We start from the raw sequence: 25,925 nt of genomic DNA, 5'->3' as shown, positions 1-25,925 counted from the left end.
TCAAAGAACCAAGTTAACATCATAGACCCTCGTAAGAGCAAAGAGCAATTTGGATCATCTCATAACCAAAACCAACAAAAAACCCAAGGACAATATAGACCAAGGACTCTCAAGTTTCAACTGGACCAGAGATCGTAAGCTCACTCGATTCAAATAGTCCCTCATCGAAGTTATGGAATCTTTACTAAAGGCTCTAATGATCAAATTGCCAGAGATATCTAATCCTTCGCTGGTTAAGGGTAAGGACCTTACCAGGTTTTACAAGTTTCATCAGACTATGAAATATAATACCAAAATGTATATCATCCTAAGGCACATCATCCATGATCTCTCATATAATGGAGGTCTCGAGCTCACAAGAAGTGAAGAGCAAACAACAAAGAATGAGGATTTAGGATTTTACACCAGTATGTTCCTTAACCACCAACATGCAAACAATCTTGAGGCAATAACAACTATCAATCAAAAGGAACATTTACAACAATCCTTGTATCATAGGCGGTCACACATTATGGTGCTATCCTAGTATTTTTATGAGCAAGAAAGACATTAATTAATACCAACTAGTTCTTAAATGAACTATCATTCTAGTTATTAAGCTAGTACAAGCTTCATAAAAAATAAAAATAAAAAGTAGAAAAGTAAAAAAGATGTGAATATAGTATACTTGGATCAATCCACAAGAGAGATCTTTGAACCAATAAAATACCAACCATAACACCTAATAAAGGGAACTCTTCTCCTTCCGATGGAGACATCACACATCATATTAGGTGAGTCTAATTCATCATTCTTTCACCATGCGGAACTGGATCAACAAAACTCCTTTTATCAGGATCTGGGACCTGATCGTTGATGAGGAGAATTTTTTTAGGTGCAATCACTGGATACTTCTGAGAGTGGTTTCAGCGGCCATCCCTACTTGGTGGCACCCTTGCCTCCTCACTCCCTTCAGACGGTACGGAGCCTATACAAACTCAAGGCTCCTGGTGAAGACGGGTATCCTATTGGTTTTTTCAAGTGGTTTTGGCAATCCATTTGCTCGAACCTCCATAATATTTGGATCCGAATAAAATTTGGATCCATTCGATAGGCCTTATAATCTCTCTCTCTCTCTCTCTCTCTCTCTTGATTTCTTCTTGGTTAAGGAGGGAAGGCCTTCTCGCTTCTTAGATCCCGCGTCCCAATGTGAAGCGCGCCCCCACTCCCCCGAACTCGAACTCATGGCGTCTCCGAGACTCTCCATCGTCTTCGTCTTCGTCTTCCTCTCTCTCGATCTCTGCGGAGTGCGAGCCCTAGCAGACGACTCGGGCGTCCAGCAGCAGGAGAACGCGCCCACAGGTTCGTTGCTTACTCGAATTTCCTCTTCCCCATCATCCATTCCCATCGTTAAACCCTACTGTGGCTATGGTTTTAATGCGTTCCTCGGACTCATAGCATTTGATTTTCCTTGTTTGGATTGCTTGTTGTTCTCGCGTTTTGTTCGAAACGGAGGGTTTTAGGTTGAAGTTTCTTGGTGACTTAGTGCTTTTCGTTGTTGCTGGAATGCAATTGGTGGGTTTCTTGGAGATTCTTGAACCATAGGGATTTCTCTTGGCTACGTGGGTTGTATGTTGCGTCTGTGTGGGTTTAGAGTTGTGCCATCTCACCCTTAATTGGTGATAGAGTTTTCTGCAACGAATTTTCCTTCATGTTGGTTATGATCCTTTTTTGGGTGCCACCCGTGGTATCCCGTTTCCTTATTTGTGTTCTTGTTATTCAATTGAGAATTGGTTTTTCATTTCCTTTTCATCAAGACTGTGTTTGTTGCTATCGAGACTGAATACATGATAACGTTCACTTGATGTGGTCATGGAAATGGTTAGGTTTAGCATCTTGTGAATTCATGAAACTAGTTTGTACTTGAAAGTTGGTTTTTCATTTCTTTTTCCTCAAGACCGTGTTTGTTGCTATTAAGACTGGATACATGATAACGTTCACTTGATGTGGTCATGGAAATGGTTCGGTTTAGCATCTTGTGAATTCATCAAACTAGGTTGTGTTTGATGGTGAAAGAGGTTTTTGATTAATTAATTTGCAGACATTAGCTTGGAGAATCCCACCATTCACTTGGTTCCAACCAGTCAGCCAAAATTACTGCCTGGTGGCAAAGCTGGTGATTTTTCATGTAAGCGTGCCCGAGTCTCTGGACTGTCAAGATTGAATATCAGAAGCTATGCCAATGCTTTCCACATCATCCTGAAGCCTTCAGAAGGAATACCAGAAAGGTTTCGTGGCAAAATCGGTATATGTTTTCACAGGTAAGCAAAGATATTTGCCTTAATTGGATACAAACCATTTCGGGAATTCCCCAGTTTGGCTATAAAAAGAAAAAAAAAACATTTAGGGCACGTTCGGTTGGATCATTCTGATTTACTTTCTCATTTGAATGAGAAAGTGAATCTGATTTGTATAAGCAGCCGAACATAAAAAGTTAAGCTGTGAGAAAGTGAATCTCATTTGCCTTTGCAAACGAGTCACTTTCTAATTTTTTGAGATTCAAAATCACATGCAAATTAGAAAGTAATTCTGAATCGTGTTCTTTGAAAGGAGCAGCCGAATGTACCCTTAGTTTTAATGTAGGATTTGACTGTTTATGAAAAAGGTACTGTAGCGACTATCCTGGGTCACATTAAGCACGGTCTTCTGATTTGGAGACAAAAAAGTTGTTTTCCCAAATTTATCATGCTGTTTTTTTAATGCATGATAGGCGGATATTTTCATTATTTCTGCATCATTCATCTGTTTATTTTATTTTATTTTGTGGATTTGGGATCTAGTTTTTGTGTTTTGATAGGCTGTTCTTATCAAAATGCCTTGCATTATGAGTTGCTGTCCAATTTTTTTTTATGAAATTTCTATGCAGAGTTTTTCTGACAATGGAAAACTAAATCTAGTTGCATTAATATGCACAGGAATGCTTCTATTGGTCCTTGTCAATGCCCAGAAAATGAATGGGGGACTATCCAAAATGGTTTCTGGAGCATGTTTACATCACCTTATGGAGAAAGCTATATAGATGTCAAATTCATGGATGGACTATTAGGCTTTGTTGCCATTTCTCTTGAAGAAGGTGGGCAAGAGTTCATTTTACTGAAAAGAATTTACCGCAGAATTATCTTATTTCTTGTTCTGTTAACGGGTTTGATGTATGTCATTGCAGTTTTTCAACAATGGCGCTTGGTTTTACTTGGTCTTGGGTTTGTCATAATACTTTTAGCACCTGTTGTCAGCAACTGGGTGCCCTTTTACTATAGCACTTCAATGTTCCTTGGAGTGTTGCTCGTCATTCTAATACTTCTCTTTCAGGTACATATCATTTCTTTATATCACTCAACACTTCCAGTTTAGTGATTGAGTGCTTTGGTTAAATATTTGAGTTGTTAAATTGTGATCTATTGATATCAAGGTTATATTGTTTCTAACTAAAGGTTTGTTATTAGTCTATTTATTGGAAACATGGACATTTTTCTTTGGAAACATGCTTATTAGGGAATATTCATCTTATCTTTGTAAGAAGAGGGCAAAAGCCTGTAGCATGTTGCAAATTTTTTTTAATCAAAATATGGAAAGGCATCCTGAGGGCTTTATCAACAGTGGAGGCAAGAATGTTGGAGAAAAACACTGGCAGCTAGATGTCACCAGGAACCCTATAGAATGATACCATTGAATCTAGAAGCATGAATCACCTGGGAGTAGCAAGACGTGTGGAAGTATATTTACTGTGACTCTTGCATAGGATTAGGAGGATTTGAAGATCCTTGATTAACTGATGGAATAGTCTTAAAGAAAAGTATAATTATTAATCAAGTGATGTATCATGCAGCTTACTTTTACACAAATATGAGTGATAACAGAATGTATTTGGTTGTCTGTGACATTCATCACTTTGTATGTCACATCTCTGTAGAACAATGGTAGAAATTAACCTGCTAGTTGAACTAGAATCAGAGTCACTACCCAAAGTTTAAGGTGTCCTTGTTAACTTACCCAACAATAGTCTATGCAGAAACAAGACTAGGAGTCCAGATCTGCTGGAAAAGGTTTCAAGATGAATTGTCTTAAAAACTAAGATCTCATGAATAGTCTAATCAAAGTAAATCCACATTAGATACTAGACAAACCGAGGAAGAATATTTATTACTATCCCTTGGTTCAAACTCCTTTGGCTACTTTTGCTTAAACATCTATCCAATATCTGATCAATTTGAGATGCCCCTAATCCCGCTGGCCATTTCTTCAGAGTATCTGTCACAAATCATCTGCATGTATTCACAAATGGACTCTGAGAAAGGCCTCCATTTCCTCTTAAATTAAGTGGCCACCATAAAGTAACCATCAATCTTGTGAGAAACAATCAATGCATCTATTACAGATAAAGACTCTTGAGTGGCATTTGTTTTAGCATCATTTGACATGAAATGCCTAATTCTCTACAGTTTTCTTCATTGGCCATTGACATGAAAAAAAATAAAATCTCACCAGTAGCAGTAAACATAACCCCATATTCAGGGTCTGTGATCTAATTGATTCTTCTATCAGTTAAGTTGATTTGAAATCAAAGTTTTCTGAATGGTTGTGACATTTATTTCCATGCAATTATCATGACAAAATAGACAGCAATGTTGGGCATGTTAGGGTTTGAATATTGTTGGAAGATTTATTTTAAATTTGGTGGATCCATTTCTTTCTGCTCTATATACCTTTTTGTTTCGAAAAAGAAAGAGTCCTTTTTTTTATATACTTGGATATCTTGCCCCCCTTTTGGTGTTGCGCCTTTTCTACTGAAACGGTTCATCTTCTTTCTATTTGAGAAGAATTCTACCATCTTAACATAAACCAGATATGTTGGTCATAAGCACAATTTTGATTGTGCCAGTATCTGAGCATTTTTCTAGTGGATTATGTCTTTTGATTTCTGTTATTTTATTATTATTTGATGTTTATTTCTTGATGAAACTTGAATCAAGTACATATATCATATGGATCCAGATTGGTATACTAGTGATGTGCAACCTAATTTTTTGCTACTAGAGATGGAGGGCTTCTGATGTTTTGCTAATAGATAGATCAGTTGCAGAATATACCTGCACACACGTATTTACCATCTCATTTCTTTATTTATGTTTGTAGAGCATGAAGGCTTGTGTAATGACTTTGACTCTGTGTTGCTGTTAGTGATATGCAACCTTTGACTTAAACATGGCAAATGCTCAGTCTTCAACTGATTTGGATTTGAATATCTCACAGACTAAAATTTTATTAATTGATTATTTCATAGGGCATGAAGTTGTTACCAACTGGAAGAAAAAATGCCTTTTACTTGGCTATATATGGGTCTTTGGTAAGTCTAATTTTGCTTATATATCTTGTTCATGTGTTTAATTTGCCTTGTTTTCATCATTTGCATCTGATTATGCATCATGAACTTTATCAGGTTGGTATTGGGTCTTATATTGCACATTACTTCTCCACTGTGATTAATTCCGTCCTTGAGAGCTTTGGTCTCAGCCAAGAGATGCATAACCCGGTAAGATTACTGAACTCATGCAGTTATATTTGGACATGTGACCTTGCCCAAGCTGGTCTGTTTATTTATCATTTGGTTGTACTTGTTTTATTGTGGATATCACAGTCTAGATTTTATAAGAATTTCTACTTGAAAAGTTCTATTGATTTGCATAAGATAAAGTATAAGTTTATTTTTATATTTCATAGTGAAAATGATAAGTCAACTTAAATTGTTATAGTATTATCTTAGTGCTTAGAATGTTGATTCACAATTTTCCTTTCCTTTTTCATCCTATGCTTCCCAAAATCTTGTATAAACTAGAGAATACATCTTGCTTTCAATCAAATGTGTTCAGGCAGGCCTCAGTACCCAAATGGAATTTGAGCATCTCCATCTGTGTGATGGATGATGCTAGAAAAAGCACGGCACTTAAAATGTCAAGTACAGTGGGGGGCCTTTAGGGTATGTTTGATTGCTTGCCCAAGCTTGGACAGAACAGTTGAACAGAACACATGTTCTGTCCAGAGTAGAAACAACTGTACTTGTTCAGCATTTGTTTTGACCGGACAAGGACATGTGTTCCTTGTGGCCAGTGTTTGATTGCTTGTTGTGTAGACAACTTGGACACATATGGATAATGGGTTGGATAACTTCGTTTCGGATCATATGACCCGATCCGCCCCACCATATGAGTGTTTGAACATGTTTATTGTGGATTTTAGCCCCGTACATGGATATCAGATTGGATCCAAATACCAAAAAAGCTGTCACAGGGACTCTCCAACTGGGTGCCGCACCCGATGCGGTCAACCTGACCTTGGGTGCAGTCAACGCACCCAGGATCATTTATGTCCAACTTTTGGACTTTATATATATATATATATATATATGTGTGTGTGTGTGTGTGTTACATGGGTGCGGGTGCGACACGGGTGCGGCGCAATTTTAAAAATTTTGGACACGGGGACTCGGCTATATATATATATATATTTTAAAAATATATATATATAATATATATATATTTATAATAATATATCCTATGTGCATATATGTGGATATAAAAAGATATTTTTTTTGTTTTTTACCCTAAAAATGGACAATTTTTGGACTCAGACAACGTTGACCGAGTCCAAAAAAGGACGGACTCGGCCTTGATGCGTTGACCAAGTCCGACTCGGCGTTGACCGAGTCCAGGCCGTGTCCGAAGCCGCACCCGTGTCGGGGCGTGTCGACTCGGGTGCGGCGCCTCCCTAGCCGAGTCCGTATGACATAGTATATATATAATTTTTATATTTTTGCCTCACCCTCGCACCCAAGTTTTTTGAAAGTGCCGCACCCGCACCCGCACCCATGTGACAGCAAAAAAGTATAAAATTTCTGTAATTTGAAGAAAAAAAATAGGAAATCATATTTTTTGATATACAAATGCTTTAATGGGTATCATATACTTAAAAATTTTATGGATTTTAGCCTCAGATATGGATATTAGATTGGATCCAAATACCAAAAAGTACAAAATTTATGTAATTTGAAGAAAAAATAGGAAACCATATTTTTTGATATACAAATGCTTTAATGGGCAACATATTGGATCAAATTATGAAAATATGTAAAAAACAATTGTGTATTTTAGCTTAAAATAGGTGTCTCTACTAGATCCAAATACCAAAAAATACTTAAAATTGAGTGAGTAATTTTTACATAAAATGGAAATTAAAAAAATTTGTATTCAAAATCACATTCTACGTCCAAACACATAAAATGATTCTTGTGAGATATTCAACTTTTTTATTTTCTTAAGTTCTTAGCGGCAAAATTTTGGGGAATTAAAAAAATAAATAATTTATCAACAAAATCTTGGAAATTTTTAAATGTAAAAGCCCTAATCAAATCAAACCCTAATTCAAAAGCCCTAATAAATCAAACCCTAATTTAAAAGCCCTAATTCAAAAGTATTCAAAATCCCTAATCAATCAAAATATGAAAAATAGATTAATAAATTTTGCAAACATAAAACCGTCACAACCCAAATCTTTCTCTTCAAACAAAAAATCAACTTAATTCGACCTCCCAACCAATCAAGAAACTCAAACTCCCTAAACTCAATGAATCAACACCATTCATTCGCATTAGGTAAACACACCCATTACGTCAGGCTGCCCATTTTGCACCATCTCCATCAATCATGAACAACCCTCAATTTGATCCACAACAGAAATACAAACAAACAAACTAGAGAGGAGCACAATGGCCATTTTTCGGGGTGTTGGCACTTGGGTAGAGAGAGAGTCGGGGGTATACCCTGACTTCAGTGTTTTTTCTTTTTAAGTTGGGAATACTGTCCCCGTCCCCACTGTGTGTGTGTGTGGGGGGGGGGGGGGGAGGGTGTTAAAGTGTTTTCCCGTACTAGGGATGCCGCCCTTAAGATCTTATCAACTGATGAACCTGTATTAATGGACCAATAGGTCTCATTTCACTGGGGACACCTGCAATTATGCTTTTTGGAACTGTTAAAGATGGTTAAGTCATAAAACTCTCTCTCTCTCTCTCTCTATATATATATATATATAGAGAGAGAGAGAGAGAGGACTGATTCTTTACACGAGTGTATTGCATGAGCAATGCACTCCAGGTGTACCGCTGTTGGATTGTAAGTATTCATCGGGATATGGGGAGTTTTGATTAAATTGGCGACCCATTGTCAACCATTAGCGATTTACTTAACTCCGCCCCATTCCGACCCCTCTCTCATCCACTCTGCAAGAACCTCACTTTTGTCATAGTGAATGATGGTTGACCTTGCTGGACCATTCATGACTCTGCCAGACTATGTCACACTGACACTCCATTGCACCCGCTGGACCCCTGTCGACACAGCAGGACATGGGTACAGGTACCGGACGTGGTGTGGGTATGCGCCGGGTTGGGTCCAATCCCGACTCGACCCAAACAATATTTTCCCGTTTTTTGGGGTTATGACCTGTGTGAGAGAGAGAGAGTTACTTACCTCCTCCTTGCGCCGGGTCGGGTTCAATCCCGACTTGACCCAAACACTATTTTTTCATTTTTGGGGTGTTGACCAGAGAGAGAGAGAGAGGTGGTGGAAATGGGGGTTAAAGTACCCCCTTCCCTTTTATATTCTTCCAAATACATGCACATTGCACACATATTTTTAGAACACCCTCTTATTTTAAAAAAATCATTTTGCCCCTTCTTCCTTTTCATTTCACGCCCTTCTCCCCTTTTACATTTAAAATATTATTTTTTTCTTTCATTTAAAAATGTTATTATATATAGCAGTGTCCCCGTACCCACATTTTTTGAAGTTGCCGTGTCGTACCCATACCTGTGTGACAGCTGCCAAATCATCATTCCTCCTCTCCCCCAACCTACCTGATGCATTATCCTTCTCATTCCTTCTTGCCCTTGACTTCCCCTATGCCATTCCTTCCCCTGCCCCAACCTACCTCATGCATTATCCCTCTTGCCCTTGCCTTCCCCCATGCCATTTCTTTCTAAACTCTATTATTCACCTTTTTACCTGCTAACCAGAAATCATGGTTGCCATATAATAAAAGAAAAAAATCACAGAACTTTTTCTTAAATTTGTTAAGACATTCAGTGGGCCAAAAGGATGTGATTCACTGTGAGGCTTTCATTTGATAAAGAAACTGTTTTCAGATACCAAATACTAGAAAATTAGCATCAACATACAAAATTATTCATTAATCCTAGATATTTAAAGTTCTACATAATAATTTTCTTCAAAAGAAAAGAAAATAAAATGGGTAAAAGTAGTGAGCTAACATTTACATATAATATCTTACGACCAAATACTTTGATCCTTAAACTGAAGAACAAACATAATGCACACCTCCTACTTGCCATCGTCTGCATGTTATCAAATCCATGTTCCTCAGAAAGTGATTCCAAGGAATCAAAATTACAACTGACACTGCCAACCCGATAAACATGATAGGCTTCTAGCTGCCGGAAAATGTACCCAGTGCTTGATTCAAGTATAGGGTAAGAGCACATCTCTGGTTTTGCATTTGTTGCTCCCAGTTTGCCTCCATGTCGTCTGACTGCACATGCTTCTGCCCTGCACTTCTATTTGCAGCTTGTGGCATCATCTGTTTATTCTTATCAGGCCCCTCGCCTTTTGGGCTCTCTGCAGAGGGGCTGTCAGCCAGAATCCAGACTGAGGGCCTCATGAAATGCAGATGGGATGAACCCCAGAAAGACTCTTGGTAGTGCAGTTTGTCAGTTCTTTGTTGTACTCATTGGTGGCTTTGTCTGGCAATGGTGGTGGCTGTGGTGTCGTGGCTGGACCAAGGTTGCCAAACTAGGAAGCGGAAGCGGAAAATGATATGGGAAGCGGAAGCGAGAAGTGAGGCATTTTAAAATTTATAGGAAGCAAGAAGCGAAGTACCAATTTGAAAGCGAAATATGAATAAAAAATGAATCAATATGATGACCGAATAGGAATCAAACAAGAAGCAAATAAAATCTAAAATAAAATTGATTATTCTTATATTTCATGATTTTCAGAAAAAAGTTTAATTTTTGTTAAAATCTAACAATGATGATTACCAATTCAGAGAAAGTACATGGGAAGTGAGTGGAAGAGTGAGAAGAAATACATGAAAAACATGAAAAAAATGTGAGAAAAGCATATAGGAAGCATAGACCATGTGTGTGGGAAGCATAAAAGAAGCGTGGGGGAATCAAGATTTCCATAAAGTTTCGGAAGCGAGGAGTATCGTGCTTTCAAAGCGAATTTCCAGGAAACACGCTTCCCACCTACCGAAGAAGCTTCTGGTAACTCTGGGTCGGACACACTTGGGGCAGCAAAAGATCAACACTGAGTGCACCACTTAGGCTGTTAGGCATTGCTGTTATATAATTTTCTGCAGATATTTTCCTTGAGCTTCAAAATGTAGCAGCAATTGCCTTTGCACCTAAGCCGGCATATACTTAAAATTACATAAAAAGAAACACAAATTCGGCTAGAATCATTTTGCAACAACAAGATCTTAAATTCCAAGAGAAATATGACCCTGCTGGGGGTCTAGTGTCAACATAGTTGTGATAAAAAGTTGAAACTCTAAAATGTGAGAAACAAAAGGAAACCAAGAAAAACAACAATAAGCTGAAGAATATATCATAGTTTGATTTTGTTCAATAGCAGACTTTAATTGCTCCAAAGGTGACCATTTATCTCATTGAGACCCTTATATTATTTTCTAATTCATAAGTTCCATCATATAGTAAAAGTTAATAAAAAAAAATCCTGGCCCAATATTGGTGTGAACAATTGGTGACATGCTTCAAAAAGATTGATCAAAGAGAAAAAAAAAACAGAACAATCAATACTCCAAAATCCAAAAAAAAAAATTGGAGCATTATAAACACCAAATATTATCATTGTCAAGAGGATAAACTTCCTAAACATGATGAGTTTTTTTTGTAGAAAAGATATAGAACATCTTAGCGACACTTTAGAGATCCCCTTCTTTAATGGTGTTTTCATTGTTCTTTTTGGACGTTTCCTCCACCGAAGCAACCTTCCTTGTAAGTTTTGAACACTCAGGCTTGATGTGTCCAGGTTCTTGGCAAAAATGACATGTAACTTCTCTTCTCCATTGTTCTTCCAAAATTGAGAAGGCTTGTATGGCCTCACATTATTCCCGGGCCAAGATACGGCTAGAACCTCCTCATTTCTTTTTCACATATCAAGCCGAATTTCGGCTTGATAAATCTGTCCAAGGGCATCATCAAGAGACATAGTAGAGGTTCTATGAGGATACTAGACCTAACTTGTTCAAATTCCGGTCTTAATCCATATAAAAAAGTAAATTAATGTTCTTTATCTAGTTGTTTCCTCCTCAGCTCAATAACCGGTCCTTCCCACTTTGGTTCTAATAATTTGAGTTAATCCCAAAGAGTTGAGAGAGGACCATAGTAGTCCCTCAGACTCGTGTCACCTTGTCTTGTGGTACAAACCATTTTCTTGAAAAAAATATTGCCTTGCTAAATTTTTCTAAACAAACATAATTTTTAGAAGGATTTATGCTTCACATGCTTTCTTAAACTTTACAATACCTGCCACAATCTTGAGTTTCATGCTATTGAGGAACCAAGATAAAATTTGTGCATTTTCGACCTCTCAATTTTCAAAATTTTGTTGATATTCAACCGATGCCTTTTCTCTTTCTTCATCATTCAATGCCTTTATTTGATCCCTATCTTTTTTTGTGAGAATAAGTTGGAGTTCACAAATAGTTTCACTAATATAACCCCAAAGTTTTTTCCCTTTTAGATGATTCTCCATGGCGGCCGCCCACGTAAGATAATTGACATCATTGAGTTTAAAAGCAATAATGGTCATGAATTCTTTTTCACTAATTTTTGAAAGAAAACCAAGCAATATATGGAAGACCACTAACCTCGAGAAGAAGAACACACCACTAAATCTTTCCAAAGAATGTAGAAGAGTGACGAGAGGCTCTTAAGAGGAAAGAATAATGATAGTCTTTCAAACTCAAGTGATGGCACACTTACTGAGGCACAACCCGAAGCTCTTGAATTCTTCATGACAAACACACTAAGGCTCTGAAACCATGTCACGAACTAGTGGGAAGAGGCACATAAACCACTAGAGTGGTATTACAAAATAATAAGATTCAAGGTTTGCTAAGAAACCAAGTCAAAAAATACATACAAAGCACTTAAAGTGCTAACACAAGAGCCACAAAGGGCTTACACAAGAGATAAAAAATATAATTTTATTGAATAGCAAATGCTTAGGAAAAGCATGAACAAAAGGGGACAAGTGTCCCTATATATATACATACATTACAATAGAGGAACCGTTGGGAGCAGCTCCCAGTGGTCACATGTGACCATTGGGAGCATCTCCCAACAATCTTGTGACTGTTGGAGGCACTCTTTTACATAAATACAAACAACAACTACTCCTTCATCCCAAAACAATTGGGGTCAGCGATATGAACCAACAAAGAAAATCATTCTGGGTCTTCCACATGAATCCTTCTCCTCCATTCATTTCTATCCAATGCCATGTCCTCGGTGAGGTTCAAAGCATTCATATCCTTTCCTATCACCTCCATCCATGTCTTCCTAGGCCTACCCCGACCTCTTTTAACTAATATATTTTCCCATTTCTCCATCCTTCTAACTGGAGCATCATTAGGCCTTCGTCGAATATGTCCAAACCACCGTAAATGATTCTCTCTCATCTTATTTTCAATGGGTGCAACGCCTACCTTCTTACGTATCTCATCGTTCTGAATCTTATCTTTTATTGTATTTCCACACATCCATCTCAGCATACGCATCTCAGCTACACTCATTTTTTGAATATGATGTCTCTTGGCAGCCCAACATTCCGTACCATATAGTAAAGCGAGCCTAATAGTCGTCCTATAAAACTTTCCCTTCAACCGCAATGGCATTCTACGATCGCACAACACTCCAATTGCACTCTTCCATTTCATCCACCCAACCTTTATCCTATGATTTACATCTCCATCAATTTCTCCATACTTTTGAATGATAGATCCCAAATATTTGAAAGAATCATCCATCGGTATTTCTTGCTCACCAAGCTTCACTACACTCCCATCTCTATTTCGTTGCTTACTAAATCGACATTCCATGTATTCTGTCTTACTCTTACTCAACTTAAAACCTCTTGCTTCCAATGTCTGTCTCCATAATTCTAACTTAGCATTAACCCCAGCTCTAGACTCATCAATCAAAACAATATCATCAGCAAACAACATACACCACGGCACATTTTCTTGAATTGATCTCGTAAACTCATCCATCACTATAGCAAATAGGAAAGGGCTTAAAGCAGATCCTTGATGTAACCCAACCATTATAGGAAAATTGGTTGTCACCCCTCCACAAGTGCGAACATTGGTTACTACTCCATACATATCTTTAATTATACTAATGTACTTGAGAGAAACACCTTTCTTCATCATTGTCCACCAGAGAACGTCCCTAGGTACTCTATCGTAAGTCTTTTCCAAATCAATAAAAACCATATGCAAATCTTTGTTCCTCTCTCTATTTCTCTCAATAAGTTGTCTAAGAAGATGTATATCTTCCATAGTTGATCTTCCAGGCATAAAACCAAATTGATTCTCCGATATCATGACAATCTTCCTCAACCTAGACTCAATCACCCTCTCCCAAAGTTTCATAGTATGACTCATGAGTTTTATACAACGATAGTTTGTGCAATCTTGTATATCACCCTTATTCTTATATAAAGGCACCAAAGTACTCTTCCTCCACTCATTAGGCATCTTATTTGTTCGCCAAATCAAGTTAAAAAGATTTGTCAACCATTCTAAACCTTTATCTCCCAAGCATTTTCAAGTCTCGATAGGTATACCATCTGGGCCAACTGCCCTTCTTGATTTCATTTTCTTCAAAGCCTCTACAATTTCTTTCTTTTGAATCTTGCGCATGAAGTCACAATTTATCTCATGAAAAGGAATGGAGAAGTCTCCAAGATCTTGAGCATGACTATCATTAAATAGCTTATCAAAATAATATTTTCATCTCTCCTTAATCTCCTCATCTTTGACTAAAACCCTTTGCGTTTCATCTTTGATACATCTAACCATACCCAGATCCCTCGATTTCCTATCTCTCATTTTTGCAATCCTATAAATATCCTTCTCACCCTCTTTGGTATCCAACTTGTCATAAACCTCCTTATATATCTTATCCCTCGCGTTCCGAACTACTTTTTTAGCTTCCTTCTTTGCTATCATATACTTCTCCAAATTCTCATTATCACGACTTTTACTTAGATTTCTATAACACTCTCTTTTAACCTTAATAGCTAATTTGACATCCTCGTTCCACCACGATGTATCCTTACCTAGCGGTGCACCGCCTTTAGACTCACCCAATACCTCCTTAGCCACCTTTCTCATGCCACCCACTATCTTATTTCACATAGATTCTGAATCCTCCTTGAGACACCAATCAACTTCCTTAACTACCCGCTCTACAAACATTCTTTGTTTAGCTCCTTTCAGTGCCCACCACTTAATTCTAGGATCTATCCTATGTCTATCTATTTTGCGGCATAGTCTAATTCTAAGATCTAAAATTAAGACTCTATGTTGTGTAGCTACACTTTCTCTCGGTATAACCTTACAATCGATGCAACAACCCTATCTCTCTTTCTAAATAGGAAAAAATCTATCTAACTCGTATTAACCCCACTTTTAAATGTTACTAGGTGAGACTCCCTCTTCCTAAACCAAGTGTTTGCTAAGATCATATCATAGGACAAACCAAAATCTAAAATCCTTTCTCCTATACCATAGCCTCCATGGATACTCTCAAATTCATCCCTACTAATGCCTACATGCCCATTAAAATCACCGCCGATGAAAAGCCTTTCTCCATAAGATATCCCTTGTACTAGTCCATCTAAATCTTCCCAAAATTGACGCTTAGTGGAATCATCTAAACCTACTTGAGGTGCATAAACACTAATAACATTAATAATATCCGTACCTAATACTAATTTAATAAGTAAAATCCTATCACCCTTCCTACGGACCTCAACTACATTATCTATAAACTCACGACTCATAACAATCCCTACTCCATTCCTATTCCTATTTATTCTTGTATACCAAATCTTATATCCCAAGGTTCTATCACTTTTGCTTTCTCACCTACCCATTTGGTCTCTTCTAGACATAAAATATCAATATTTCTCCTACACATAACATCTACTAACTCTACCAACTTACCAGTTAAAGACCCTATGTTCCAAGTGGCTAACCTAATTTTATGGTCTTGGACTAACTTCTTTACCCCCACCCGTCCAACAAAGTGAGGGAACCCTTGCCTATTTGACACCACACCCGGGCGCCGGTGTGACGCGTCGCTTTCGGGCGACGACCTAGCAACCCTTGCCCATTTATCACTGCCTCTGGGCCTATAGAGTACAACGCGTCGCTCAGTAGGGAACGCCCCAATGAAATTCTCATATTGGTTCATATTCATAGGGTATGACTAAGTTTTTATGCTGGTTGTCACAGGCCTACCGCAACCCTCCTTTATTCGGGCTTGGGACCGGTAGTGTATAACTAAACAGTTATACACAGACGGAGTTTACATAAATACAAACAAAGATAAAAATATAAAACTATTCCTAGTCGACAATACCTATTACATGTATGAAATGACCAAAATACCCTTATTAAGTATTTTGGTTTACATGAATAGAATATATATTTTAACGAAGACAACTGACTGATGGTGAAACTGGTCAGAGTGATAGGGCTTATAGCTAGGGTCAGGGTTTGGTGATAAATAAGAAGGTTCGATTAGAATTCGGGTCAAACCTGAAGGGTCCAATTAATACATGGAGCTGGATATGGTTTGTGAAATTTCATACCAGACCCGGGCCCGACTCGAGTTTCGACTAAGATCCGTAAATTTCTAATGTAAAAAATATAAAAAAAATATTATTTTATCGGGTATGGTCCGGGTCTAGTTCATGTAATTCTTATATGATCTGGGTATGGTTTCTCTTATGTTGCGTCCTCTATTGGACCGGGGTCCGAACCCGGTACCATCATCTCAAATCAGGTCTGGGCCTGATTTCCCTTGCGTTCGAACCAAACTCGACCTGTTGACACCCCTACTTATAGCTAGGAGCTAAGTCACACGGACTCGGCTAAAAGGTCAACACGCCCCAACACGGGTGCGGACACAGTGCAGACACGGTCCACGTTTTGGACTCAGTCAACGCATCGGGGTTGAGTCTGTCTGTCCACATTTTGGACTTGGTCAACTTTGACCGAGTCTATTTTTGTCCATTTATTAAAATTAATTTGGACTCTGGTCGGGTCGGATCCGGACCCGACACAGATCCAAGACGGTATCGGGGTCGGATCTTATATATATATATATATATATATATAGCCGTGTCCTCGTGTCCAAAATTTTTGAAATTGCTCCGCACCCGTGTCGTACCCGTACCCACACCCATGTGACATAGGCTAGGAGAGAGTCAAAGAGAATCGTAGTACTCCCAAGGATATGCATTGCTTATTAAAATTGTGCCCCATCTTGTATCACGAGGATCCATGCGATCGAACTATCAAGATACTACTGTCAAGATACTCAAGTGCAACACTCGAGTGCACACAACAATTTTTCACATATATATAGAGAGAGATAATGTTTAGCATGATCTATCTACTATTTTCATGTGCTAAAGTTGATTCCAAGATGATGTTTTGGGCTATTTTTAAACCATCCTCATCTTCATAAATTGAGTCATAGATTAATGATTCAATCTCGTGATACTGAAGATGATCAAACCTACTAACATGGTAAGATAATCATGCTAACACATCTCTATGGTTAAATATAATATTTGCTTGCTAGATTCATGTAACACAGCGTGTAGCACCAATAAGCTATCATGGTTCAGAACGACAATAGATTTTCTATTTTTACACACACGTGTGTGTTTTTGTATGTAGATTCCGTCCTTCAATCAGCCTTAAGACATTGTGCATTTCCTTGTCATGTATTCCTCAATCTTTTGTCCTTTTGTTTCTCTATTTGTTTGTTAATCCAGAATTATTCAATTTATCTCTTAATTACTTTTTTGACTTTTTTTTCTCACTGTTTCGAATTACAGGTTACTTTATTTGCATTAGTGGGAATCACTCTTGCCGGTGCTGGATTGGGGTATTGGGGTGTGCGGAAGTTTGTGCTTTCTGAAGATGGAAGTGTTGACATTGGTGTAGCTCAATTTGTAAAGTGGGCAATGCGAGTTATTGGAGTGGTTTTTATTTTTCAGGTTCATCATATCCTCATGTTTCCTTTTACATGGCTGATGTTTATTGTAGCATTTTGCAGTAAATTGGTACTGCTAGTTATGCTTTGTATGAGTATTCGAGATCTAGTTCCATGTCTATGTCTATGCATGTGCTTTCCTACAGAACTATTTTGTATTGTTTCAAGTGGGCCCAAACTGCATTTTGCGTTCTTGCTTCTCTTGGTACATAATGATGTTCAGTTCAATTGCTAAATTTGAAATGCTGATGAGTAACTAAAAACAAAGAAAGGCATGCATTCATATACTCATGTAGGCCTTAAGCCTTAAAATGGAGGTAGAGTCAATGTTTTGTGCATGTGAATTATGTGTTTGCTTTATTTAATTACTTTGGATTCGTGTAACTTTTTAGATTTATATTGTTTGCAAGTTACTAAGTTGCTCTTTTTGTTCTGCCAGAGTTCTTATGATGCTCTTTTAGCGCTGATGGCTGTGGCTTTTAGTCTTTTTATATGCCTCATTATCTCTTCCAGAGTGGGTCACAGGTTAGTGCTTTAAGATTCTTCTCAAGTCTTGCACTTCTCGCTTCCTTGTTGATGTTCAACACTTGTTTTAGTATAACTATAAAATTCCAGGTCACAAGCACAGTTTATATGTGGTAGTCTATGGCGACAAAGTGGAAAAACTGCATCTCCATATCAGAACCGTGCAGAATTCCTGAGCAGGACACCAAAGATGGGTTCTGGGACTGGGAGGAGTGTCTCATCGCTGACACATGATCAGGAGGGACTGAAGTCTCCATACGCTTGGTCCAAGTCTCCTGTTAAAGGTTACTAGCTCCCTCTTCTTTTCTGTTGTAACAATAGATGCAATTTTCTTCATTTCACAAATTAGTACATCTCAAATAAGAGTAATTGATGCATCATAGAGTGATGTCCTGGTTCTACTTATCCCATATCATATGACACAGCCACCAAGTGAATGAGTTGCCCGGATATCTGGTCCTATACTTGGGGTAATTCTGAGCACTCTGGACTCCATTAGTATCATTTTGGTTTGAGACCACAAATACTTGAAACACCAATCCTAGCATAGGCGGATAGCAATTTTGTAGAATTTAATGTCTTAAGAACATGAACATGCACGTAGACAAGTGGAAAATTCTACACAAATTGAGCACCCTTGTCTATATAGCATTAGAGATTGATGGAGCCATTCATTTTCCAAACCCACATGCGTATCTGAAAGTTTCTTTTCTTTGCTTTGATTTTTGATATTCAAGGGTTGATATCATCATCAAGCAACACAAGTCTCGTTGATTCCAACTACTATTCCACCTTCCATCAAACACCAGCAAGGAAGAGGTTCTCGAAGAAAGAATGGGAGGATTTCACGTGTGAATCAACAAGAGAAGCAATGCGAGAGTGGGCTTCATCACCGGAATTTACAGAATGGATAATTGAGAATGCAAATCGAATTCAGATCATGCCAGAGGACAGCACAGGAAGTGGGTCAGATTCATCAGGAGAAACTGCGGTTGGTAGCAATAGCAGAGTCGGCTTCTTCAAATGGTGCTAATGTGGGTACATAATGTGTACAATGGCTAGGTTGGCATCATGGTCATACCTCAGTGCCAGTTGACAGTGGCTGTGCACAATTTGGCATCACCATGTTCAGGATCACAGTGGAATTTACAATGAACTTCATCTTCGTTTTCCGCTAATCCAATTGATCAAGTTTTCTTATCTGATATCCATAACAACCAAAAGTGCCGTCTCTAACATGGTTTTGATAATATTCAATTCACGGCCTGATGGCCTTACGTTCCTCCGTGAAGAGTTGGAAGGAAACAGGTGCACTGTGGTAACTTGAAAGTTGCCATTGTTTAATTAAGATATTCAATGCGTTTTTTGTGTTTTATAGATTAGGCATCTAGAGATGTAGTTTGCTTGATTAGCTTTTGTAGATTAGCGTGGGTTGGACATGAGAGGAATACTTCATTTCTTGTAAATGTACAGGTGCATGACATCAAGTTATAAAGGCACAATGATGGTTCTGAGTTACCTTAGGTTTTCTCCTCTTTTTCTCTTCCCGCCTTTATACAGTTTCGCCTTCTAATGTCTCTCTCTCTCTCTCTCTCTCTCTCTCTCTACATATATATATATTTTGGTAATGATAGGGTGCTCCTCGGAGTACTTATTCCCCCCTAATAAAAGCTTTAGATTTTCAAAATTTTTAAACTTTTTTTGTTGATTATATCATACATGTATGTTTTTTAAGTCCTTTAAAAAACAATGGCTCACAATGTAACATGAGTTAAAAAATCCTATTTTTATGTTAAAAAAAACATGATTCCTGTAAAAAAACTGTTGAATGCATCCATAAGGTCTAGTATGTGAGAGTAGGTTCACACTGATTGTACGTCTCTCTCTCTCTCTCTCTCTCTCTCTCTCTCTCTCTCTCTCTCTCTCTCTCTCTCTCTCTCTCTCTCTCTCTTTCTCTCTCTCTCTCCAAAGGCATCTTTGCGGGAACACAATGCCAGCTGGTGCCTGCTCGTCGGAAGCCCCCTGCTTGCCGACGACTCTGCCTTCCCCCAACCGTCAAACCCTAGTATTTCTCTCCCCCACAAACCCGACTCTAGCTTCCCCTACCCATGTTGCTTGCTGGAACACTAGAGGCACTCCTGCTATATTGCCAGATACATGTCAATGCAGTTAGACCCCCATCTCTCTCGCTCATTCCCTCTCTTGCATCAGCCATCCTGGACCCAACTCTCATCCGACTAAAAACCCTATCTTTCCCTCTCGCTCTCCCCATCTCTGCAGGATCCTGCTGCGGAGCACAACCTTGCCAGAATCGTGTTTTGCTGCAGACTGATCTCGTTGCATCGCCATCTCGCTGCGGACACATTGCCAGAGCCCTGTTCTCGCTGCATCACCATCCCGGTTAGCAAAACTTAATTCTGAGACACTTTTTCAGTAAAACAAAAAAATGCATTCTATTTTTTTTTGTTACCGGGGAAAAACTTGTTCATTTGTCTGCAACATATGTAAAGTTAGATGCTTGTTGCTTTAAATTGTGAATGTGCATCTTCTCTATTTCGCAACCCTCATGTGAAATTGCTTACCTTGAAATGTTACGCCTCGCACGGTTACGCAACACTCATGAAAAATACAGAAATTCGCGTGTGCATCATGCGAATAACTGAAAATCTGCTCATGTTTACAAATACTTACAAAATTCACCAAGAACCATGAGAAACTCCCTTTAGGATATGATTCTCTAGGAGATCCGTAAATGTAGAGAATTTCATATACAATGTACTTACCAAAAAAAATTGGTCAAGCTAATAATGTTAAAAAATAATTGATTTAAGAGTTAAAGATGTGCTTATCGGAAAAAATTCATATATACAGGCGATGATTATTCACATGATGTACGTGTGAATATTTCAAGGAGAACAATTTTGCATGGGGATTGCAAAATGGAGAAAATGCACATATTTGATATGCAAAGCTACTTTGTTAGGATGAAAACTAGCCATATTCACATATTAGTTTATGTCAAATTCAAGATTTTTGTGAAAACATTGTGAATATTGTTTTTAGTTAGAGGTTGCGAGATCCGAAGAGCATAGCGATGTATCGCGCGAAACTTAGGAGGAAAGTCATATATTTAGGAGAAAAATCACATATTTAAGAGGAAAATCACATACTTAGGAGGAAATTTATATATTTGGGAGAATTATTACATATTATGAAAAAATTCATGCATATACATATTCTTTACTTGGTATATGATTGTTACAAAATTGATTGAGATATATTTGTCTTATTGTATATGTAATACTTGTTAAGAAACATAATTTAATTTTATGCATGTATATATTTATGTCATGTTTTATTGCATTTTTAGGATGAATATTACATATTTAGGAGGAAATGCATATATTTGAGAGGAAAATCACATATGTAAGCGGAACTTCACATATTTGAAAGAAAAATTACATATTTAGGATAAAATTCACATATTTGAAAGAAAATGCACATATTCACATACTTGAGAGTAAAATAACATATTTAAGAGAAAATTCACATATTTGGGCAAAAATTCACATATTCATATATTTGACAGAAAATTTGCTTGTGTGAAGGGTAAAAAGGTTATTTTAAAGCCAAAAATTTGTGAATTTGGATATGGGGGCATTTAAAAAATTATGGGGTATTCAAAAAAACATTATTTTACAATACATTAATTTTCCATATCAAAAATACTATTGGAGTGCCACATGTGATGTGAATCCAAAGTTCGAAGGTAAAAAACACAAGGAAAGAACTTTGATAAGAGACATATCATTTACTTCAAATCTTAATTATAACTTAAATTTTTTAAAATTCCTAAATATTGACAAATGTCTTGTACAAATTATCAAATAAGGAGTCATTGTCAATCATGTTAGCATATTATTTTTCTGTTTCTAAGGTTGATGAAAGGTAAGTTTGGGTGTTTAATTCATGGAAACATTGCATTTGTATCATCGTTTCAGTCTCATTAGTGGGATTTTCTTAGCAACAAAAATCTTGTGATGAGTCAGGATTAAAATATATCAGCCTATGTAAGATTTAAAAAATCTAGAAAATATTTTTAAATATATAAAAGACTAAAACATGTCAATAATGAATAACACCATTATTTTCACATTGATGTTTTGAAAACATTATATGTTGACTTTATCAGTTTATGAAAACATTGTAATAAAGTCATGATATTTTTAAAACATTATTGATTGACTGTAGCTCAAAAGTGCGCATTTCAAAATGGTAGAACTATGTTTAAAATTTAGATAAACCATGCAAAGAATGGCCATACTTTACGACAAAAATGATATGCTTTCTGAAATGCCCTATAATTTTTAAAATATGCCCTTTGTCCATATTTGCAACTTTATGGCTTTAAAATAACCTTTTTACCCTTCATACAAGCGAATTTCTGCCAAAATATGAGAATATGTGAGTTTCCTCCAAAATATACAAATTTCTTTCTAAATATACAAATTTCCTCCTAAATATGTGACTTTCCTTTCAAATATGCAAATTTGCAACTCATGGTTGTAAAAGTCATACTATATTTGTGAATGTCTTCCTATCTATGTTAGTTTTTTTTACGGAGGTTCACACGTGTGAGGACATTCACAAATGTAGGAGTATTTAGTAAAAAGACTTTCACACATTTTAGGGACATTCGTAACCATAAAGTACAATCATTTTCCACACACACACACACACACACATATATATATATATATATATATATATATATATATAGAGAGAGAGAGAGAGAGAGAGAGAAAGAGAGAAAGAGAGAGAGAGAGCTGTTAAATTGTAATCCATTATCATTATAATGCTCATATATTATATATATATATATATATATAAAGATATATATATATATATATATATATACATATATATGTACATGTATCTATCTAATTATATATATAAATATATGTCAGTCGTAGGAGTATTTTAGTTTTTTCCTCTTTTTACGCATATTCATCTTTTTTAATATGTTTGTATATTTTTATTTTTCTCTTATTTCTTTTCTTCTTTCTTTTTTAATATAGGTACTTTGTGTACCTTGGGGGCCCCACATATAGTCCTTGGGCCCCTCCAACAGTCACATTTGTGACTGTTGGAGGGGCTCCAACGACTACATGTGGAGCCCCTCCAAGGCCCATTAAATGCTCTTCAATGCTCTATAAATAGAACCCCTCTCCTTTGTATTTTCTTAAGGCTTTGGGTCAAAGCTTAAGTGTGATCTAATAAAGTTTTTCATTCATTTTTATGCCTTAGTGCATTTGTGAGATATTGTGGGTTGTGCCTTTGTGTATAAGTGTTCTTATTGTGCATTTGTGCACTTATTTTTCATCAAGAACATCGTGTCTTGATCATAGTGTCTTTTTTAAGATACTTTCACATGGTATCAAAGCAAGGTTGAAGAAAGAAGATAGTGTGGTTTCTCACTTTTTTTGGGTGCCTCAAAAAATGTGCCCTCAAAATTTTGATGATTTGCATGAACACAATATCCAATTTGTAAGATATTGTGGGTTGTGCCTTTGTGCATAAGTGTTCTTATTGTGCACTTGTTTTCCATCAAGAACATCGTGTCTTGATCATAGTGTCTTTTTGAAGACACTTTCACATGGTATCAGAGCAAGGTTGAAGAAAATAAATAGTGTGGTTTCTCATTTTTTTGGGTGCCTCAAAAAACGTGCCCTCAAAATTTTGGTGATTGGAGTGAACTCTTATCTTCATCCAATATTTTAGAAGCCTCTTTTACCAAGAAAGATCTAAAATTCTTTTGTGGTACATATCTCTTTCTCTCATTTCTCCTCTCTAATGGGTGAAAAAAATTCTCATTTCTCTCTTGCTTTTAAACTTAATGGCTCTAATTATCATGTTTGAGCAAAAAACATGGAGGCTCATATTAAAGGAAAAGGGCTTTGGGGCTATGTTCAAGGCTCGATTATGGAACCAGAACCTAAAATCACATTAATAGAACACGAAAAAATAAAGATCCTTGAAGGAGAAGAAAACGTCAAGGCTCTTGAAGACTATAGTAAAAGACATGAAGAATGAAAAATGAAGAATTTCAAAATCCTATCATGGATTTTCTCATCTGTTGAGACAAGGATTAATGTCAATATCATCAAGTTCAAGAAAGCCTCTCAAGCATGAGAATACCTTGAAAAGATGTACACTTCAAGGGATTTGTCCCACAAGTATTATATTAAAAAAATGGCCTTGACCCTTCAACAAAACAAAATGACTATTAGAGAGTATTTCGCAGAATTATCGTCTATTTGGGATGAGCTTGATATGCTTGAGCCCAAATGGAGTGGAGAGGCTATTGAACTTAGGCATAAACAATTAGAAGATGATCATTTTTTTAACTTTTTTAATGAGCTTAGGCTCGAATTTGAACAAATTTGATCCTCTCTTCTATCCTCTTTCACTCCCCCCTCTCTTGAAGATGTAATTACAAAACTAAGTGGGGAAGAGACTCGTATAGGCATAAGCAAAAATAACCCAAGTGTTCTAGCAACACCTTCCAACCATGAAGAAAGTGAAGGTATTAATGTTGTCTCAAGACCAGGGAACAACTTAGGAACCTACAAGCCTCCCCACTTCAAGAATCAAAGTCAAGGTACAAGTGGTCAAGGCGAAAATAGAGATTATAGCAAGCTTGTGTGCCACTTTTGTAAGGAATCAGGGCACATCAAACCAATTTGTCCAAAGTGAAAGAAGTTGCTAGATAAGGCTACCACATCCCAACCTCAAAAGGAAGAGTGCTTGTCATCTTTAAATGAAGCTCTCTCGTTACAACAAATTGTGGATACACTTCAACCTCTTCTCAAAGGGGCAATTTTCGGAGCCGCCATGTCAACCTCTTCACATCCCAGTAAGACCTCTTGGCTTTTAGATTCGAGTGCTTCATTTCATATGTCCCCAGGTATTAATATATTTTTCGAATACTCAAACAATCTCTCACCATCCTTTGTTTCAACCGCGGATGAAACATTTCTTAAAGTAAAAGGAATTAGAATTTTTGAAAAAAATGGTTCTTTATCCAAAAAATAAGATTTATACCAAAATTAAACTTAAACTTGTTTTTGGTTTCTCAACTCTCAGATCATGGGTGTGATATAAAATTTTCATCTAACAAATGTTGGATACAGGATCGCTGGTCCAGAAGGTTGATTGAGGAAGGCTCTAGGAAGGGAGATCTATACTATGTCGATTCCCTTTAAATTCCAAAGAACCCTTTTTATAATATTGTCCAATAAAAGGATATGAATGTATGACACAAGAGACTTGGACATCCAAATGTTGTAAAAAAATTCTATTTACCTTTTGTTAAGCACCTATGTAAAAGTGATTTCACTTGTAATGATTGTATTCTTGGAAAAATGAAAAAGATACCTTTTTGTCAAAGATCTATGATTACAATAAGACCTTTTGAAATTGTTCATTCGAATGTATGGGGACCAACACCAGTTTTATCAAAAGGGGTTTTTGCGTATTATGTAATTTTTGTTGACGAATACACAAGATATTATTGAATATTTTTTCTTAAGCACAAATATGATGTCTTTTCAACTTTCGAAACCTATCATATGATGATTAAAAATAAATTTAATGGATACCTAAAAATTTTTAGAATTGACTATGGGAGAGAATACCTTTCAAGTAAATTCAAAAGTTATCTTGAATGACATGGTATTCTTCATCAAAGATCTTGTCCAAAAACTCCTCAACAAAATTGATTAGCTGAAAGAAAGCATAGACATATAATAGAAACAACTCGAACCCTTCTTATTTCTCAAAACATCCCAAAAGGTTTTTGGGCCGAAGCTGCCTTAACATCTGTCTATCTTATAAATCGACTACCATCTAAAAAATTGAACAAAATCTTGCCTTTCGAAATGTTGTATACCAAAGAACCTGACTATAG

The 25,925-nt window shown here is 36.9% G+C and overlaps 1 protein-coding gene across 2 annotated transcripts; it reads left to right on the top strand.

The window, feature by feature from the left end:
* The first annotated feature begins 1,146 nt into the window (after window positions 1–1,146).
* LOC149829361 (uncharacterized) lies at window positions 1,147–19,485 on the top strand. Of its 2 annotated transcripts, none has more exons than XM_090018067.1 (10): window positions 1,147–1,341; window positions 2,081–2,300; window positions 2,955–3,112; window positions 3,203–3,348; window positions 5,321–5,383; window positions 5,477–5,569; window positions 17,274–17,435; window positions 17,871–17,956; window positions 18,047–18,240; window positions 18,694–19,485. In XM_090018067.1, the coding sequence occupies exons 1-10, from the start codon at window positions 1,224–1,226 to the stop codon at window positions 18,987–18,989; spliced, it is 1,536 nt and encodes a 511-aa protein (XP_089874193.1). In that variant the 5' UTR covers window positions 1,147–1,223; the 3' UTR covers window positions 18,990–19,485. The 2 variants fall into 2 exon arrangements, with proteins under 2 accessions (XP_089874193.1, XP_089874192.1); XM_090018066.1 differs by having other exon boundaries at window positions 1,150–1,341; window positions 2,937–3,112.
* Window positions 19,486–25,925: the final 6,440 nt, after the last annotated feature.

The sequence above is a fragment of the Nuphar pumila genome, chromosome 9, assembly GCF_984573655.1.
Source record: "Nuphar pumila chromosome 9, dmNupPumi1.hap1.1, whole genome shotgun sequence".
Lineage (NCBI taxonomy): Eukaryota > Viridiplantae > Streptophyta > Magnoliopsida > Nymphaeales > Nymphaeaceae > Nuphar > Nuphar pumila.
Note: the sequence above shows the minus strand (reverse complement) of the source record. Positions and strands in the feature narration are given on the sequence as shown.

Coding starts and splice junctions, on each gene's coding strand:
- LOC149829361 (XM_090018066.1), top strand. CDS start 1,224: ATGGCGTCTCCGAGACTCTCCATCGTCTTCGTCTTCGTCTTCCTCTCT. Junction 2,301..2,936: donor ATCGGTATATGTTTTCACAG/GTAAGCAAAGAT, acceptor AACTAAATCTAG/TTGCATTAATATGCACAGGA. Junction 3,113..3,202: donor TGCCATTTCTCTTGAAGAAG/GTGGGCAAGAGT, acceptor ATGTCATTGCAG/TTTTTCAACAATGGCGCTTG.